This window comes from Rhamphochromis longiceps, linkage group LG7 (assembly GCF_057381845.1).
Source record: "Rhamphochromis longiceps isolate RC_006_pf linkage group LG7, R_longiceps_female_GT1.1, whole genome shotgun sequence".
Classification (NCBI taxonomy): Eukaryota; Metazoa; Chordata; class Actinopteri; order Cichliformes; family Cichlidae; genus Rhamphochromis; species Rhamphochromis longiceps.
The window spans coordinates 21,677,221-21,697,001 of record NC_140563.1 but is presented as its reverse complement, the minus strand read 5'-3'; the positions used below and the strand labels follow the sequence as shown (position 1 = coordinate 21,697,001).

Sequence of the window (19,781 nt, the reverse complement as noted above, 5' to 3'; positions counted from 1 at the left end):
ACATGTTGAGGAGGTAATTTAGCAATTTGAATCAGGTGTGTTGGATCAAGGACACATCTAAAACCTGCAGGACACCGGCCCATGAGGCCTGCATTTGACTACCTCTGTTATAGATTATGGTTTATGAACACAGTCATAAATCCTAAACCTCAGAAGACCACTGAGAAGATTTATGGATGGAGTGAAGGAGGACACGCAGAAGGCTGGTGTGAAAGAGGAGGATGCTAAGGATAGAGACATGGTGAGGCTGAGGCAGGTGATTTGATGTGCACACACCTAAAAGAAGAAGTCAAAACAAGAAGAAGAAGTTGTGCTTCATGCAAAAATCTGTGCACATTTTACTATCTCAGTGGTTCCACTTAGGTCTCTATGAACTCTTGTTAGAAATATCTGACTTCTCTAACCTCATGACTTTTATTTACTTTTGTCACAGACAGGTAGATTACACTGGGGTTTTATGCAGGGCTGAAAACATGTACGGTAAAGCTTTCACAGTAATATAAAACTGTAAACTTGTAAAAGCCAGATGAGGGCATGCAAATGTCTAAGGATATGTTTTTATCTTTGTTTTTACTGGTAAAAACTAATAAGAGGGCCGTGAGTTAAGAGCTATAGCTATTGCTATAGAAAAACTATAAAAGCTTTGGAGGTGGGTGCATTCCCTGTGTAAAAAGATTATCACAAATCTACCAGCTCTCAGAAAGCAACACGGTCACATGTCACTTTCAAATCCAGGTTCACTTCCTGCTGTTTTCTGAAACTCAAAGTAAAACAAAAAACTGCTGGACATAAAAAGGGATGTAACCCCGGACCACACGCAGCACACAACTGTACTCAAATCCTCTGAAAATCACAGCTTAAACATGAAAACCAGACTGCACGCCCAAATCCTTTTCCCCTCAACAAACAACAACACGTAGCTGCATGTGGTTCTTCCACCACATGCAGCTACGCTTCATGTTTTCATCTCCTCCACAGTCACATGCTCTGTGTGTGACCTGTCATCATGGGATTAATATCTTCCCATCCCTATTGTTGCTCACTGCGTTTAAATGTAAGCAGACAGCAGAACTGACTTAAGCAACATTACGTGAGGATGTGTGACTTACAGTCATAGATCAGAGTGGGGAAAAATATAACACACTCGTCTGCCGCTCACGTCATCACACGTTTAACTGTGGTGAGTCTTCTGCCTGCTAGGACAAACTCACTGTGCCTGAAATCCTGGCGTCAGCACACACACACACACACACACACACACACAGGCCCAATACAATAACAAAGAGGAAGTGGTTGGTTTTATAGCTGTAACACCATTTTTTTAAAATAGTTCTCCTGATGGATTGAATTTAAAGAATCCAAACTCACTGAAAACATTCTGATGAGCTTTTGAATAATTTTTTATTTTATAGGGCTGCTTTTTATACAGGATTTTATTGAATTTTACTTTTACTTTTAATTGTATTTTTTAGAGTTTTACTTAGTGAGCTCCTTTACTAACTGAAATTCTACTTTCCATCTCAGATATATTATCAAAGCTGCTTTTTTACATCTTCTTTTTAATGCTGTAACGCACCAACTTTACAGACAAATAAAATGATCTTGTGCTTGTCATCTTTTTGTTGCCGAGGTAACCCATAGCATTTACGATCAGGTCATACAGTCAGTATGGTCAATCAACAGTATTCTTTACCCTCATTGGTAGTCGCTTCAGTCACTCATGTCTCGCCACTTCACATCGTCAGCAGTTGCTTGAAGTTGCCAGATATCGTCTACTTTTTACGGTCTCTGGTTTCCATGTCTCTGTGTAATTGTGACACTGGTTAAAATACAGATGTAGTTTCCGGGTTGGAAAAGTAAAGCTGCCTAAAAAATGCCTAAAGTCCTGCATTCTATCTGAAGGCCACCACTTTTGTTGCCATTTTAGGCTAAAATGGCAACAAAAGAAATGCTCAGCTCAAGGTTTCAAAATGGGTTTCAAAAAACTTAAAGGTAGCTACACTCAAAAAATATATGTCCAAAATTCTTACTTTAAAATTTACAAATATTTCCATGTAATTCTGTTAAATAAGTACAATGTAAAATGTTACATTTAATGGAATCTGGTCAAATGAAATGTTGGTGGGTTGGTATACAGTCAGTCTTTGGCAAGCATAGTTTCTGTAATAATTTAAAAAACTTTGACTTTATATCATTCATTACATTTTACTCTATAATATTGCCAAGAATTGTTTTTTTTTGTTTTGGTTTGGTTTTTTGATTGCATGTCTATCTTCCGTACTGTCCGTGCTCCCAGGTCTGCACTGTCATACTTCAGGGTTTTATTGTTTCCTTTTTTCTGTTCCTCCTCGATTTTCTGTCTGTGACCCTGAAATCAAGCTCCGTCTGCCATGTTGAAAGTCGGCACAAAGCCTGAAAATCACCCCATAGGAGGCAGCAGCAGCAGGAGTTATATCGCAGAGGTGTATCCATTGTTTTTACCTGAGGGTATCAAAGAGACACTGCACACAGCTGCAATATACAAACCATGACATCCTTTAAATTATTTTCTATGTTGTTCCAGTTATTTAATGTGATCCTACTTTGTGCCCTTCACTGTTCAATGATATAAAAAATGTAGCTAATGTTTTGTCACACTGTGCAAAGTTTACTTAAATATACAGCGTGGCACATACTGGCACATATGAGGTCTAAAGTACAGCTCTGTTTGGGCTATAATAAATTTATACCATTTATGATGCACCTGTACCGCACCTTGTATTTAATTGTGAGTCGGTGTAGCTGTGGCCATGTTATGATGTTTGACCTTTGTAAACAACAGGTTTGAACAAACAGCAGGGGGGTGGAGCTTCTGTGCCCACAGCCAGATCTGTGTGCATGTGTTGACCATATTAGGAATAGTGTCCTTTTTTTTTTTTTTTTTTTACAATATACAAAACCAGGAGTAGAAACAACAATTTTTGTGCGTGTGCTGACCCCCCTTTTTTTTAGAAACTTAAAAAATTAGTCTGTGTTTAAACATCCATCATTGCAGTTTTATAAATATATGACAGAAAATTAAAAAGTAAAACAGAGTCCCTTTAAATGAAGTAAGCATTGAGCATTTTTCACATAAAGGTTCATTTGGGAGAAATGGTGTAACTTAATATCATGAAAACAAACTCGTTTTGGCTCATGTCTGCATGGACTGAAATCTGAGCCTCTACATTTGGGTGCGTCAGTGTAAATATGCTTTTGCACGTGATGTTTCCTCATGAATTTGTGTGTTTTGTGTCCCTCCTTTTGAAGCTCTCTGCTGTGGAATGTGGAGGCGAATCTCCACAACTTCACAAACTGAAGTTTGTCACTGACAGACATACCAGCTGGTCCTGGGAGCGTGATGCATTTGTGCAAACCAGTGCGTGAATGAAAGAAAGCACTGTCATCCAGAATAACTGTGTTAGCTGACGCATTCTTGGATTTTGTGCAAGGTTGGACTGGAAGCTGTTTACTGCTACATAATGAAAGAGCACATCCACATATACACCGGAGCCTCACGCAGACTTCAAAATAAAACAGCAACACTTTGCACTTTGACCTGCTATTGAAGACTTGGTTCCCATTAGTGTCCTTAATGGAGCTCCTCCGTACGACTGTAAACAATAGTGTTCTTTGTTATCCTGTAAGAGAGACAACACAGTTTTCTCATTGATTGTAATCTAACATTTCAGTCAGCAGTGTCATCGATTTCTCTAGGCTCTTGTTGTTTTTGCACTTCGAGATGTAAACATGCAACTGTTGCTCTGTTTTATAACTACTAGATGAGCCTTTTGTGAAAGAATAAAGTTTTATATATTATTATAAAACTCTTTTGTAGATTCCTCATTTAACAATGGCCTGTTTACTGCAGCTTGTTATAATCACTGTGAGATGATTTGAACTTTGTGACATAGCACCAGTAGGATAAGGTGAAGATCTGTACACTGTGGGCATAAAGGAATGGAGATGGTGTTTAAACGAGGCAGCTCAGTTGACTCTACGGGGTCTGTGAAGAATACGCAAATGCAGGTAAACTCAGTAATACTCAGACCAGTCAATCTGGCACCAAAAACCATCAAAGTCACTTTCATCTTGAACATGTCTACATGTCAAAATCTTTGAGCAGCTGACATGTGATTGGATGATTAATAAACAATTAACAATCAGTTGAACATGAAGTAGGTGGCCCCTGAGTGTCTATTAGATCACTGTTCACGTGCCAAACAAGTACTTTTATTCTTAAACCTTAATTATATAGTTGAATTGTACTCGTAAAATGATTCTTGGTGTACAGGTTGAGCCATTTTTGTATTCCGGTTGGCAAAGAATGGAGGCCCAGCCCCACAAGTGAACTAAGCAAACTTTACGTACTCTGTAATTTGAGTCAAAATCTAGTTTAAGTACTTTTGATTTAGATTATATTTGTTTTCAAGTTTGATTTATTAAGCACCAATACACGTTTGAAGTGTTTAACCAACACAAACATGTGGAAATGTAGGATTTATCCTTTTTAAAACAATAGTAAAGCAACATCTGACAGCTGTTTCCTTCAATAAATAATGGATTTTTTTGGCATACTGTATCAGACATATTTAATACATTCACTAACTCACAAAACTGCTCAAGGCAGAAAACAAGCATGAACGTTTGAGGATAGTTTTGTGTCTGCGTTTATAATTTGATCATTAAAGGAATAAGGAATCTGACATGTACTGTGGGCTCAGTGGGGGCCCAACAACAGCTTTCAGCCCTGGGATCCCTGAGGAGGTCACATTAAGTTAAACAGTAACTTTCTATAGAACATGACATCATTCACTTCTCCATTGAACATCGAAATCTCCAGAAATCACTTTTAAACAACATTTTACAACATAGAACTGAACCATCACATTATTACATCGATAGTTTTAAGTTATTGTGGTTGATTCAGTGGAACATCTAAATACACTCTAAAAACTATTGTTTAAGCTCAACAAAAAAAATTAACGCAACAGTTTCCATTACTCTTTTTGAGTTATGATAACTTATGTTGAAATTAGATTGAACCAACAAACTATATTGAGTTACGGGAATTAAATTATCCTCCATAATCAAAGGTGATTTTAATTACCATTTACGTAATATTTGGTAGCTTAAAAACATATTTTTAAGTTGTTTACTCATAAAAATTATGTTCCTCCAATTACTTTTTCCACATTATTTGAAATGATTTTTAAGTGTTATGTAATTAATTACAGCAATTACAAAAACAATTTTTTAAAGTTCATTATTTAAAATATTAAGTTGCTGATTTTCATCATTATTGTCATCATTTTAGCTTTCTCTTATTTTTTTTATTGTAATAGCTTTTAAGAAAGGAATTCATTCAACATTTTTTTTTATCAAATAACTTTTTTATTTTTTAACAGTAGGCATTTCAACACTTTGTATTTAAAAAGTGAAAATAAACCAGAAATTTAGATTTATACCATCACAGCCAAGTTATAGAATATGCCTTTATGTATTTAACACCACAGAAACAAATGTGTTCAATTGGTAAAAAATCTACTTAGAAAACATTTTGTTGCAGTAATACTTCCATGCAAGTGTTCAGTAAATGTTAACTTTCAATGCCTACTAAACTTTACAAGATCTTGCATCTTTCTATTACACAATGCAGCAAACACCTTTAAGATCAATGTTACACATACAGGATTCAAAACAGTTAACAATTTTTGAAACAGAGTCAACATCTTTAACATAATGATGGTTCCATCAAGGTCAAGGAACAGCTTCTGAACAACTTCAAAAGTATATTTCAGATCCTTGCATTAGCTTAGATTGAGAGCATATATTATGCCCATGAGCAAAACACAGCACCTTGGGAAATTCTGGCCCTCCATGATTTTTGTTTCCTCCACCACAATGGTTGCAGTCTTATGGTTAGATCCAGGGGTGTACCGGTTACTGATGATGGCAGTTTTCATCACCTGCCTTAAGTTCTTCGGTGTCCTTGTAAAGCAAATTTTAAAAAATAGGTTAGTGAATTATAGATTAGACTTTTATACTTACTGAATCTTAATGAATTCAGATGATCAATGGAACACGAACACACACACACACACACACACACACACACACACACACACACACACACACACACACACACACACACACACACACACACTGTTGAATTACTTGCACCAAACTCCATGAAAAGGTCCTCGTCCTTCTCTCCAAGGAATGTGATAAGGCAGCAGATGGCTACTTCTCTGCGTGTTTCAATTGTATTGTGCTATTTAAGAAAAAATAAAGTATGCGTATAAACTACATGGGTGACTGCCAACAAAGTGCATTTTAAAGCTACCCAAAGTCTAAATAGTTGTCCTACTTCAAGAAGCATGTCCTTGATCTGCCTGATTCTCACTCCTTTAGCTCCTCCCCTTGATAAAATGACATCCATCAGTTTTGGGGTGCAATGGTCAAGTGTAGCCATTCAAGGCTTACAGTGGTTATTCTCTTGAACTCCTCCTTTATCTGTAGACCACACAAACAGAAGAATTAAACCTTGCAGACTATTAGCTATACTGCATTAATGAATGCTGTATTACATTATTTAAAGAGGATAGACATGATCTAAGGCTACCCCAAGTTTTGAGGGAACCAAAACAATCGTGGTGAAGACAAGGGAGACTTCCCCACCATAACCGTGGTGTAATCTCTAATGTTTTAGCAACCCTGTTTCTGCAGAGGTTTCGAATTTACACATTGTTCACTTCCAGCCCATTTTGTAAAAAATTAGATTAGATTAGATTAGATTAGATTAGATAGAACTTTATTAATCCCTCGGGTGGGTTCCTCTGGGAAATTCGATATTTATTTATTTTTTTTTTTTTTTTGTGTCCCAACTTAACAAAGCACTAATGACCCTAGATTATCACACTATACTAACTGCTTACATAAAGTCTTGATGTTAAGTAGATTCACATAGCCTATGCCAGAATAATGCTATTGGAATGACATTAACAATATTTCACACAACCTGATTTTTCAAAAAGAAACAAAGATAGCTGCAGCTCTTAAGATCAAGAACAATACTTACTTTAAGCTGTATCACAATAGTAACCAAAATCATTTACAATGTAGTATTACATATAGGTCATGCAAATTTTATAAAGACATAAAATAGGTGAGCCAGGGGGGAAAAAGAAGCCTCTAGGTCATCCTCTGACAAAACTATTCACAGCTTAAAGGCTTCTAATTTTGGTAAAAAGAAAAACAAAATCAGCCTAAGATCGAAATTAGATTGCACTGTGTAGCAAAACTTTAACCACGCTTTTCCTAGCCACAGTTGCACTCTCTAGCTGAAGACTTTTGTCAAATGAAACTTTATAAGTCTTATCCTCTGCTGTGCTAAAGTTTAGAATGGCTAGCATTAGCCACATGTGGTAGTGCAAAGTATTTCCTTATCTGTATGAGCATCACATCATACACAAATCCACTACAGGTGACTAGCACAAATGCTTTGCTTTGGTAGAACTGTTATTTGTAAATGAAATGTTACTTACCTTGAAATGTCTTTTACAAAAGCTTGCACCATGCAACCCAACATGTGTGAATTTGCCCGGGCTAGTTAAGTCGGTAGGGGAGGGAATTTGAAATCAGAAGTTACAGTGGAAAAAGAATAAGTTATCTATTCAATTTCTTTAAGTAATTACAACTTGAATTTTATTTTAAACCCACTAACATTGGGATTTAATTTCAAATTACATATAAAATTAATTTAATGTAATTACCAACATTATTATTTCAACACAACCCAAAAAAATAAAGTTTGCAACTTAGAAGGTCTATCTTAATCAATAAATTAGAATTTTTATGTTGCAGCCATGGATTTAATCAAGTGGTGGTAAAAGGCCTGATGAATTACTTTTTAGAGTGTAGTAAACTTGACTCTTCAACCCCACAATTTGTGTTTCTACATTTTCCCTGAATGCCCTTTGTCCTTTAACTTGAACACAAAGTGTAGAAAGTTTGAATTATTGAGACGTTGCGTGATGGAGCAGTGAACTGAGTGATTCACATCATGAAAAAACTGTAAAATATATATCTGCAGTGTTTGGATAAATCTGTGAGCTTTACACAGCACATTGTTGGTACAGATTCATCAAACTTTGGGATGATTTCATCTCTAACAATGTATCATATTATATTACTTTGTCAAAGGAAACCCTGTAAAACCTGAAACTGCAGAATAACTTGATTCCACTGCTGTTAAATACATGTACAATATTTCTCTTTGCAGTATAGTTCAGCTTAATGGGGTATTAAATTACAGAAGTCAGCAGTTAATGTTGTAACTGGTTGAGCTGAAGCTCAAATCAATTTCAAATTCAAATTTGTCACATACACAGTCATACACAGTATGATATGCAGTGAAATGCTTACACAACTGCTCGTGACCTAAAGGAAAAAAAGGCTATGAATAAGATAGGAAATAAATATGAAAATTAAAAAGGGTCAATTTAACTAGGAAGGAATTAAATAAAATATAAAAATTAAAGTTAAAAATGAAATAACTGTACAACAACAAATTAGAATGAAGGGTAAATTTAACTGGGAAAGAATAAGATAAAATATATAAATTAAAGTTGAAAATAAAATAACTCTACAACAAAATACACAGTATAGAACTATATAAGAATGTATGAAGATATATATATATATATATATATATATATATACAATAACAGCAGCTGTACAGTATTAAGTGGAAATGAAGAAATATAATGTCCAGTGTTGTGCAATCCACATTTGTAAGTGTCTTGTGCAGTGCAAATATGCTTAAAGAGATTTAGTGATGAAGTGATTCGATAAGATGACCACGCATCTAATCAAATTAGTGTAAACAAAGTCCAGAAAGTCCAGTGTGTGTGTAAGAACCATATGTGTGGGTCAGTACTGTGTGGTGGTGTGATTGAGAGACTGTATCGCCTGCGGGAAGAAGCTCCTCCTCAGTCTCTCTGTGTTGGTCTTCAGGGAGTGGAATCGCTTTCCTGACCTCAACAGAGAGAACAGTCCGTTGTTGGGATGGCTGAGGTCCTTCACGATCTTGCTGATCTAAAAGTGAAGAATATTTGTTGAATTAAATCAAATTACAAGTTCCTTGTTAGTGTTATTAAATATTATATATATGATAATTAACAAAGATTCTTGAACATGAACATGTAACATATTTAAATGTTTCTGGTCAACAGTTGAAACCGGTTAACTTTATTCTGTATAACTGGGTAATAACAAAGTAGGAACTACTGCAGTTTTATAAATGCAGTAAAGTCATGAAAGAGTTAATTGTTTTATGTATTAATTAGATTTAATTTTTCATATTTATCAGTTTGGTTTTAATTAGTTTATAAATACGGCACTTTTCATGTATTTGACTTCTCTATAAAACGAATAACCTTTGTATTCTTTGGCTAAGCATCATATGTTCATTAAAACTGACTGATTGTAACTGGAAAGTCACACCTTGTTCCCACTTAGTTCTGTGTTATATGTCAGTCCCAGTCTGAGAGGATCGAAACCTCCTATGAATGTGCGCCACAGGATCCCAGTCGGAATCACTTTATCATTCTTCTGGACGAGTTCAGACAAAAACGCCGCATAAAACCGACTCTGTCCGTAAGATGGACGTCAGGGAAGAACCCAAACAAGTAGTAGAAAGTATGGAGTCAGAAGGGCAAGCACCCAACCCTCCACCCTCTCCTCCTGCTTTGCCGGCTGGACTAGTGATGGTTACTCCAATCAGGACAGATAATTAGTTATTTTAAACTTCCTTTATTTTCTCCACACAGCTCACTCCACTCGCCGTGACATCATCACTAGTTTACAGAGACTAGAAAAAGAGACAATATCCAGCGGTGGCTCTCTGTGTAAAATAAGAATGATTTGATTGCTTCAAGCTGATGGGAAGAAAACGTAGCTTGTTACAATCAATGCAGAAGAGCATCTCAGAATACATAACAGGTCCAGCTTTGAAGCAGATCGGCGACAGCTGCAGAAGACCACACCGGACGCCACTTCTGTCACCAAAGAAGAGGAAGATTCTGCAGGTTTACCAATATTAGATAATAGAAGATTGAAAAACAGTTATCTAGTCTGATTAGTCTCACTTTTAGCTCTGATATTAGATTGATGGGGTCAGAATTTTCACATAAAAAAAACCATGAAAGCATGGATCCATCCTGTCTTCTTGGCACATCTGATTATTGTTTAAATCTTACAGCCCTCCTATTGTTGCTGAACATGTCCAGTCTTTCATGAACACATGTTAACTATCTTCTGATGGCTGCTTCCAGCAGGTCAAAATCAATATGGAACAATATGGGACAAATAATTAAGTCAATCCACTATTTTAAATGTAAAAGTAACAAAGTGATCTTGAACTTATATGTATGAAGACAGCCCCACCTGCTGGTAAGATTGTGTGGTATTCATATCGAAAAAGTACATCATCAGCAATGCATGATGCAGAGTAATGCTTCTTGACTGCAATATGTGACACTTTAAACTCATTGTTGACAAAAGTCTCTGTGTTTGTGGGAAAAAGAATCACATCAAAGCTTGAGAAAGACTGGAAATGATTAAAGGTCAAAGGTCAGATTTCTATTCCACGTCACTAGTGCATGGAATCACATTTCTTGACTTGTGCACTATTTATTTATCCTTTTCAACATCCATTTCATTGTTTTTCAGAGCGAGGTTTGGGATATTTTGTTTCCCATCATTAATGAAACTTTTTTAATAATGTAAACATTAAAAATGACGAAAAGATGATGAGACTGAGTAACTTTTGAGGTCTGGTGGAGCAGTGGGAGTTTAGGTGTTTTTTCAGATATAAAGCAAGAATGGCCTCATTAGCTGCCAGCATTTGCAATGTAAGCAGTATGTGTATAGTTGGTTTACTTAGGCTGTGGGACTCACATTCATGTATAAATGTATACATTCGCTGTTATGTAGGCAGCAGTACTTGTTCTTCATTTCAAACAAAGTGGCAAATACAAAGTACTGCGCAGAGCTGCATTTCAGTGAGATAAATAACAAAAATATGGACAAATCAGCTACAGGTGTTACAGGTATTCCATGGGGTCTGTTTTTATACAGAAAAGTAGAGACAGGAGACATGAGTTGCATTTGGTCTGCAGGCTCTTCCTCCTCTGAGGTACAGAAGCGTTGCAATGGCCTATCGCGCTCACAACTACTTCTCCCTTGTGGCGTTGCCACGCAATCACGTCTTCATAACTTTAACTGAAAAGTGCAATACCACCATGAAAAAATGCTTTTTACATTAATAAATGTTTTACAAAAAAATACAATTGACCATACACTTGTAGGTGTCACACAGGCATCAACAGCTCATTGTTATCAGTAATTTGGACCTGAAATCCTCCATAGCTTCATTTGAAAGAGGATAATCCCTGGAAACTGAAGCTGTTGTTTTTTAAAATGTCTTCACACAGATTTTTAAAAGAACAAACTGCCCTGCTGTGAGTGGTGGCTGCTCATTGCTATAAAGCTATAGCTATAACCAAAGCTACCAGACAAAACAGCAGTTGCCTGGGAACAAATTACAAAAAATGCCACATTTACCCAAGTGAGTCCTAGCTGACAGACAGCCATGATGCAGCATGGTGATTTTTGACCTGTCAAACAGCAGCAGTCTGACCGCTTATCTATTTACAGCTCTTTGCAGTGACAGTTGGACGTGTGGCAACATTCTTAGGCTGAGGAAAGAGATAGTCAAGTATCTTCTGTTTTTCTCTTCCCTGCTGTTTTGAACTGGGTGTGAGGAGGCATTAATGCTGGTAAGGAGTCAAAAGTGTTTTCTGTTCATAAGTTTAAACTCACTGCAAGTCTTCTGATTTCTGTTGTCATGTTAGCATTGTTGTCATGGAACAAAGCAAATGATACGGTTACTCATATTTTATCTAACAGGAAAGGTAAAGCTTGACTTTGTCTACAGTTACCGCTGCCTGGGTAACGTGATCTCACAGACTGGCTCCACGGTCAACTCTGTCGTCAAAGCGCATTAGTGGAAAAGGTTAACTACAGACTAACAGCATGGCCAAGGGAACGAAAGCCAAAAGAAAGACTAAAAGTAAGAAGATCACCTTGAAAATGGCCCAGAACTGCGTGGAGCTGACATTGGATGGTAAACGCCGACTGGATCTCACTTTCAAGGGGATTACAGCTGTTCCAAAGTGCATCCAGAAGCTCTTTCACATGGATGAAGTGGACCTGAGCAGGAACATGATCAGAAAAATTCCAGATTTTATTGCTCAGTTCATCAAAATGACTGTTTTGGATTTGCACAGCAATTATGTGAGTGTGACAGATAATGTCTAATGTTTACAACAACTCTTTAAAAGTAGGTAAATAAATGGTAGCTACTGTATAGCAGCAATACTGTGGGGCTGCTACACAGTTGTTGTGTCACACTATTTTAAATAATTTTAAATAATTAAATATTCCAAATATTTAAAATTAAGCCCATTAAAAAAAAAACAACAACCTCTAGATTAAAGTACTAATCATCAAAAGCCAATCATTAAATAATCACAAACATACGGGGACACCTTAGAGACCCGCTAACTGTAACTAGCCTGTTGGCAGCTGTAGTTTGCCCATTTCAAAATTGTACCATGGTTCGTAACTATGTCCATGTTTAATGCACCAAAATCACCATCTGTTAAAAAATGTGTTATTGTTTCTAGCTGGAGGAGCTCCCCGTGGCTATCGGCTACCTGCAGAACCTTAAGGTTTTAAACCTGTGCAACAACCGTCTCACAAGCCTCCCAAGTGAGCTCGGCCTCCTGAATAAACTCCAAACACTGAACCTGGGTCTCAACCAGCTGGAAGCTCTTCCTGCCTCCATTGGTGCACTGGAGGACCTCCGCCACATTGGCCTTTTTGACAACAGATTCACCCGCCTCCCCAGCTGCCTCTTGAAGCTGAAAAAACTGGAGAGTATCAAGATGGACAGGAATCCAATTATTGCTGAGAAGATACCCACTGAGAAACCAGTCAGTATTTCAGAGAGCTTTTACCTAGTCAAAGAAAGCTTCCTGTGCAAAGAGTGTCTGAATAGGTGCCAAGCTGAGAGGAAGGAGCTGAGGGAGGAATAAATACCATACTGTGTTCTTAACTCAAGAGTGCCTTTCACTTACAGTACTGCATGTTACTCTGATCTGTACTCTACATAGTACATAGATTCAATTAATATCAGACAGTAACAGAAAACTTTGCAGTTTCCCTTGTAAGTGTATTTAAAGAATTATATTTTTACACACATTTTATACAATTACTATGCTTATAACTGCATGATAGTTAGATACAAATAAAGTGTTTTGACAGTCTGTTCGGCCTAGAGGGCAGCAGAGAGCACCCTTATCTCTGAGTACCTGTCACTGGCTTTAAACATTTAAACATATTTCATGTTATTAAACATACAAACGGTATCTTTTCCATGTGATCATAATTCATTCATCATGATCATCATCATATATGGAAAAAATTATGTTCCTGAAGTCTCTAATAAAATAATAATAATAGTAATAATAATAATAATAATAAAAGTAACAATGTTTTATGTACATCTCAGTCAAAGGTCTAGCAAGAATGAGGTTGTTTATTCATTTGCTTACAGTATTTCACATTACAAAATATCTCAGTATAATGTAGCATTAACTTGACTTTGAAATTATCTCTCAGTGATACAGTAAACAAGATACAACAACTGTTTATGTACACTTGGGGTCTTTCATGTCTCCTTAACAAAAACAAAAAACAAAATCCTCATTCAGATATCTGTCTTCCATTCGATGGTATGTGTGTGTATGTGTGTGTGCGTGTGTGTGTGTGTGTACACTTTAGTTTTTGACAATATAGTACTTAAAGAAACACTCCACTTTTTTTGGAAATAGGCTCATTCTCCATCTCCCTCAGAGTTAAAAATGCAGCGTCTTCTTTCCGTAGGTTAACAGGACTTTGGAGCGGGATCTTAAGGGATGGGGCGTGGCCGGAATTTTTGCTCGAGGCGCCATATTAGCAGGCCAAACAAATGCTTGCTGTGTGGTCCGTTGTACACACACAGACACGCATGCACATTTACACACACATACCATCATATAGAAGAGAGATTTCTGAATAGGGATTTTTTTTGTTAAAGAAACATGAAAGACCTCAACTTAAGGTTAAGTGTATAAACTTGAACTTGAAACATCTTTATGATGTAATCGAAAGAATCATGAATCTGAAAAGCGACATTTCTGGATTTTATTTTTGTCGACTTATGAAGTTATATATATTATTTTGTATATTTTTGAAATTTCTTAAGGAGAAGATTGCTGTTTGGCTAATTGGTCCTAACCAGTTACTGTATAAAAGATGAACACTGTGACAGCACTTCCTCCCATTGTGCGAAAATGAAGCCAAAATATCCCGCTTGTGGGCGCTGCCATGTTCCACTTTTGGAGCCAGAGTCTGCTCAGTAGTAAAGTGTGGTGGAGCGTCTCTGGACATGACCGCGAACACGCCCCTTTACGCTTTTTACATAGCCCGGCTGCTCCGTCTCTAATTCTGCAGGGTATGATGACTGTTATTTAAAGCTACTAATTAAAGTGTTTATTTAGATTGAAACTTATCATACAAAACATGCACTCAAAAAAGGTCCATCTAAACAAACCTGTTTGAATCAACAGGCCTCTGTACCCTGTGTTGCAAAGAGTTTTGTTAAACTATATAAAAAACATGAATTTATCTTGCTGGAGAGCACATAATACACATGACAGATTACACATCCAAGCTTTAATCATCATGTCATGCCTGTGGGAGTTACCTGGAAAAAATGCAAAGACTGACTTAACATTAGACGGAGGCATGTTGTCCAACATCGGTCTAAGGTGTGAGTGAACCAGTTTTTTTTTGGTTGTCATTAATAAGACTAACTAATAAGAACATATCTGATAAAAAATATGATACTGTAAATAATCCTTAGTTTTAAATTTTTGTTATAGGAGGGAACATATGTGGTATTTTAGCATCAGACACTTAGTTTTCTGTTTTCTGATGAAGTTGTTCTGCATTCATTTGTGCAGATGATGTCTTTTATTTAACGAAAACACAAATCAGACACCAGCTCACAACCTTAAACATGATTATTGTGCTAGCAATTGGGTGTGATCCAGTGATGGATTCATGATTAGCTAACAATGAGGAATGGCAGGGATTTTTTTCTTTAGCAAAAGAAACAATAAAACAATGAAAAGACCTCGGGAGACATAAAACTGTTTTACTGTCAAGATATCAAAACTAAAGCCAATAACTTTGGTGATTTTCTCTATTTGTGCAATATTGATTAGCGTTACTGCTCTTTAAGGTAAATATCAAAACTATTACACTGTTTAATCCACAGCGATGCATCATATTCTGTAAAATCATATTTTTGTATATGTTGTCCTGTGAGGACATCTGATCTCTGAAAAAACAACTGTTAATGAAGCTGGAAAAACAAACCCACATCTTGATCCTTAAAAAACATATTAATATGTATCTTAACAAAAACAATCACAGCTGAAATAAAAGGCTTCAGCCTACTAATATTAGTTCATAAAATACATTCTCGGCGCCAAAAGTAATGAGTTAAGGTGCCCATGGAGGCAAGGGTGCCACCAGGCATTTGGCCCCGGGGCAGACCCAAGACAGGCTGGAGAGATTATATCTCTCGGCTCATATTCATATTAATATTCTTATTCTTCTATGACAAAAAGTACAAGTGTTCATTTAAGGAAATAAACAGAGCAGTAAGAGATATTTTTCAATTTTTTTATTTTTCTTATTTTTGATTTGCTGCCAATTACATGTTTTTATTTGTAATTTTTGTAGTGCTCCCTACTATGTGAACCCAACTGGGTCTAGACTGGGTCTAGAGAGTACTTTAAATTCAGGGAATTTAAAATAGAAAGTAGCTCGTCCACAGAAGGACTGGTAGCTCCCCTTACGATAAGGGTTCAGATCGTGCGAACAGGTGTGAAATGTGTGTGTTTAGTTAGTTTGTTTGTTTGCTTGTTTTAATCAATTTTAAATCATGCTTTTTATTTGTTTTTGTTTCTAATGTCTCTGTAAAGCACTTTGAATCACCTTGTTGTTGAATTGTGCTATACAAATAAATTTGCCTTGCCTTGCCTTGCCCTCACCTGATGTTTTATGTTTATTAGTTTAGTTTAGATTCTAAACTATCAACCCCAACAATCGAATGATCTCCTTTAATAGCAAGCGCTGGGCAACGGTGGAAAGGAAAAACTCCCTTATAAAAAGGGAGAAACCTTTGACAGAACCAGGCTAAGAAAGGGGCAGTCATCTGTCGTGACTGGTTGGGGGGTGAGAGGCAGAGGAAAAGAAAAAAGAGAGCACATGTTAGCTATATGTTGCTCACATTGCCTAAAATGAACAACGTATGGTTTTCTGGACTGTGAAAGAAAAGTCTCAAGTCAGTTTTCAGTGACGTGACTGAAGACTTTTCTGGATGGCCGTGCGGATGCTTGTCAGAAACAGTTCATTTCCTTTCTTGGAGAAATGAACTCCATCACGTAAAAAAATGGAGTTGTCGAAAAACCTGATTTGCGGATGCTCAATAATCACTCCATCGAAGTGGTCGACAGCCTTTCTAATGCTGGCATTCACAGTGTTCCTGTCCTTATTGATTTTGCCTGGATTTCCATATATCCACACTTGACGCTCGTTGATGGATGAATATGCAATTGTCATTGAGGGGAACTCTGTGTGCAATTGCATTAATTCCTTCTCAATGACAGAAGAAAGTTTATAAGCAGAAAAGAGTCCCAAATCATTGCCCCCAGCATGGATTACCAGTATGTCAGGTGGGCTCTGTGTGGATAGCTCCTTATAAAAACGAGGAAGGACTCCCCACCAGCGCATTCCTCCTTTGCCAAACCACTGGACTTTGGTATTAAGTCCGAAATTTTCTCCGAAAATCTCTTTTGCTTCACCCTCGGCTCGTCTGATGTAACTGGACCCAATGATCCACACATTTGTTTCTCTCTGGTCTTCTGGGCTCTCTTTCTTTTTCGGTGTGTTTTCACAGATGTTGGTATCACTCAAGGCTGTATCGTTTCTTTTCTGACCTGGGAGTCGGATAGTCCTGGACCAGGGACTTTTTTGGATGCTCTGTGTCACTGCTGCTTGTTCTGGCCTCTTGTTGTCTTTCAGTGTGTTTTCAGAGGTTTTGGTATCACTCAAGGTCATATTGTTCATTTTCTCAACTAGGAGTCGGATAGTCCTTGGCGAACAACTTTTTTGGCTGCTCTGTGTCACTGCTGCTTGTTCTGGCCTCTTGTTGTATTTTGGAGTGTTTTCAGAGGTTTTGGTATCACTCGAGGTCGTAATGTCAATTTTCTCAACTACATGTTGGGTAGTCCTCGGCGCATAACTTTTCTGGCTGCTCTGTGTCACTGCTGCTTGTTCTGGCCTCTTGTTGTATTTTGGAGTGTTTTCAGAGGTTTTGGTATCACTCGAGGTCATATTGTTCATTTTCTCAACTAGGAGTCGGATAGTCCTTGGCGAACAACTTTTCTGGCTGCTCTGTGTCACTGCTGCTTGTTCTGGCCTCTTGTTGTATTTTGGTGTGTTTTTAGAGGTTTTGGTATCACTCAAGTTCATATCGTTCTTTTTCTGAACTTGGAGTTGGATAGTCCTTGAAGAAGAACCTTTTTGGATGCTCGGAGTCACTGCTGTTTCTTTTTTCTCAGTGTCTATTCTCATCCTCTTTCTCTCTAGAGAGTAGCTCTCAGAGTTGTTTTTGCTGCCTTTTGAAATCTGACTGTATCGTCTTTTCAACACAGTTTTTTCTTCACAGATTCGTCTCTTTTTCCTTGGTGGAGAGCAGCTGTCGGGACTTCTGCAATTCTGTGCAGCATAATCCGGGCCTCGCTTCCTCTTGAGTGGAAGCTGGAAATGTGTTTCTTCAGAATTTGGCTCTGGATTTTGGTGGTCCATTGTAGTAAAGCCAGCGTAAGCTTGTTGACCTTTGCCGTGTTTACTCTGAGACATGTTAGAGTGTTGATGAAGTGACTGTGTTAAAGATTCAACTGTTTTAAAATGTTTCTCAGGTTTACCTTTGAATGCTGCAATCTCGAGTGTTGCAAATAAACTGACTGAAAGTTTGGAATTCTTACCCCTACTTAAGGATTCACTGATCAAAGGCATATGAAATGCCTTTGATCATCATAATGATGTCATAACATAATGTAACAGTAACATTCTTTTTTTTTTTTTTTAAATTTGGTGGTATCGGGCTTTGGAACGTGATGTCACGGGAGGGGGCGTGGCCGCCGGGGCGCCATTTTAGCTGGCCAAACAAAGGGCTTAAGGAGCGAATGCATCAGCAATGGTTCGCTTTGCTGTGTTGTGGGTTTTAATGTTAGATCGCACGATCGGGGAGGGAATAAGCTTGAAAATAGGCTGTCTTTTTATTCTTTCCCAGCCTGAAAGCAACGTGAGGGAGCTTATGTAGTGGTTGTTACCAAAAGAAGGCATCTAGCCTGGATAGCAGCTGTGAGATGAGTTGATATCCAGTTCTCTACCATCCACAGATATCTGTTGTTGTGCTACAGATATTTTCATTCTGGTAAGTTCTAAATAAGTTCATATTAGGGCTGTTCGATATAACGATATATATCGGATGATGATATAAAAACATCTATCGTTTCATTTTACACTATTGTTTGTTTCGTGCTATCGCAAAATAAACTGTTTATGCCAATATTTTTTCCTCGTTTTGATGGTCGCTGTAGTGGCTATATTAATTTCTTACAGTTCTCTCTTTCTCTTATATTTATTATAACCACACTATGGACGGATAGGCGACTGTTTTAATGTTGTCATACGCCATGGGCATAGCTGGACTGGCCATCGGGCATACCGGGCATTTGCCCGGTGGGCCGCTAGCGATTTTTTGTTTTTATGGGCCGATGGATTTTTTTATTTTTTATTTTTTTTGGAAGGGTATAAATAATGAAAGGTGTTGGATTGGCCAATTGGTCATGATCGACTCTGGGCTGGACCTATTACAGCCGAGGAGGTCGGATGCACCCTCCCCCTTGTTTAGCAATCTTATAGACGAGCTAAAGAAAATGGAGAACAAAAAAAGGAAAGGAGGTGCAGAAAAAATTAGGGCCAAAAAGAAACAAGCCCTTCAGGCATACGCTGCCAAATGTGTAAAAATAACTGAATTGTTTGGCGGTAGCTATGGCATAGCTTCCACAGATTTAGCAACATCAGCAAGTGGTGGAGGCCAGCAGGTGGATAAGGGAAAGGGGAGGCAAGAGGAGGAGAGACCCGAGGCGGCCGCCGGTGTTCCAGATCAACTGGCGTTTAGATCAACTGGCGTTGGTCGAACAGATGTGTGGCAGTCTTGCGTTTCAGGAGCTGCTACCGACAAACCAGCAAAAAAACGCCAAATGTGTCACCTGTGACACTTGTGAGGTTGTCTCAAACACACTCCGTCAGTCTTGATGCTGTTGAACAACAAAATGTTTAAAAATGTGGCGAGTTCACCTGGTGATATCCTCATGCGCGACGCGATCGCGAAAACAGCAAACAAGTAACACCACGCCGATGTTGTTCACAGGACAGCAAGAGTAAACGATCGGGAGACTCTTGTCGTCGTTATCGTTCCCCTCGCACGGTTTATTTCTCCGAATTCAGCG

General features: G+C 37.7%; 1 protein-coding gene across 1 annotated transcript; it reads left to right on the top strand.

Moving 5' to 3' along the window:
• The first annotated feature begins 11,756 nt into the window (after window positions 1-11,756).
• lrrc18b (leucine rich repeat containing 18b) lies at window positions 11,757-16,229 on the top strand. The gene is made up of 3 exons (XM_085411116.1): window positions 11,757-11,861; window positions 11,992-12,378; window positions 12,771-16,229. The coding sequence occupies exons 2-3, from the start codon at window positions 12,118-12,120 to the stop codon at window positions 13,179-13,181; spliced, it is 672 nt and encodes a 223-aa protein (XP_085267242.1). The 5' UTR covers window positions 11,757-11,861; window positions 11,992-12,117; the 3' UTR covers window positions 13,182-16,229.
• The last annotated feature ends 3,552 nt before the right edge of the window (window positions 16,230-19,781 follow it).

Coding starts and splice junctions, on each gene's coding strand:
- lrrc18b (XM_085411116.1), top strand. CDS start 12,118: ATGGCCAAGGGAACGAAAGCCAAAAGAAAGACTAAAAGTAAGAAGATC. Junction 12,379..12,770: donor TGGATTTGCACAGCAATTAT/GTGAGTGTGACA, acceptor TATTGTTTCTAG/CTGGAGGAGCTCCCCGTGGC.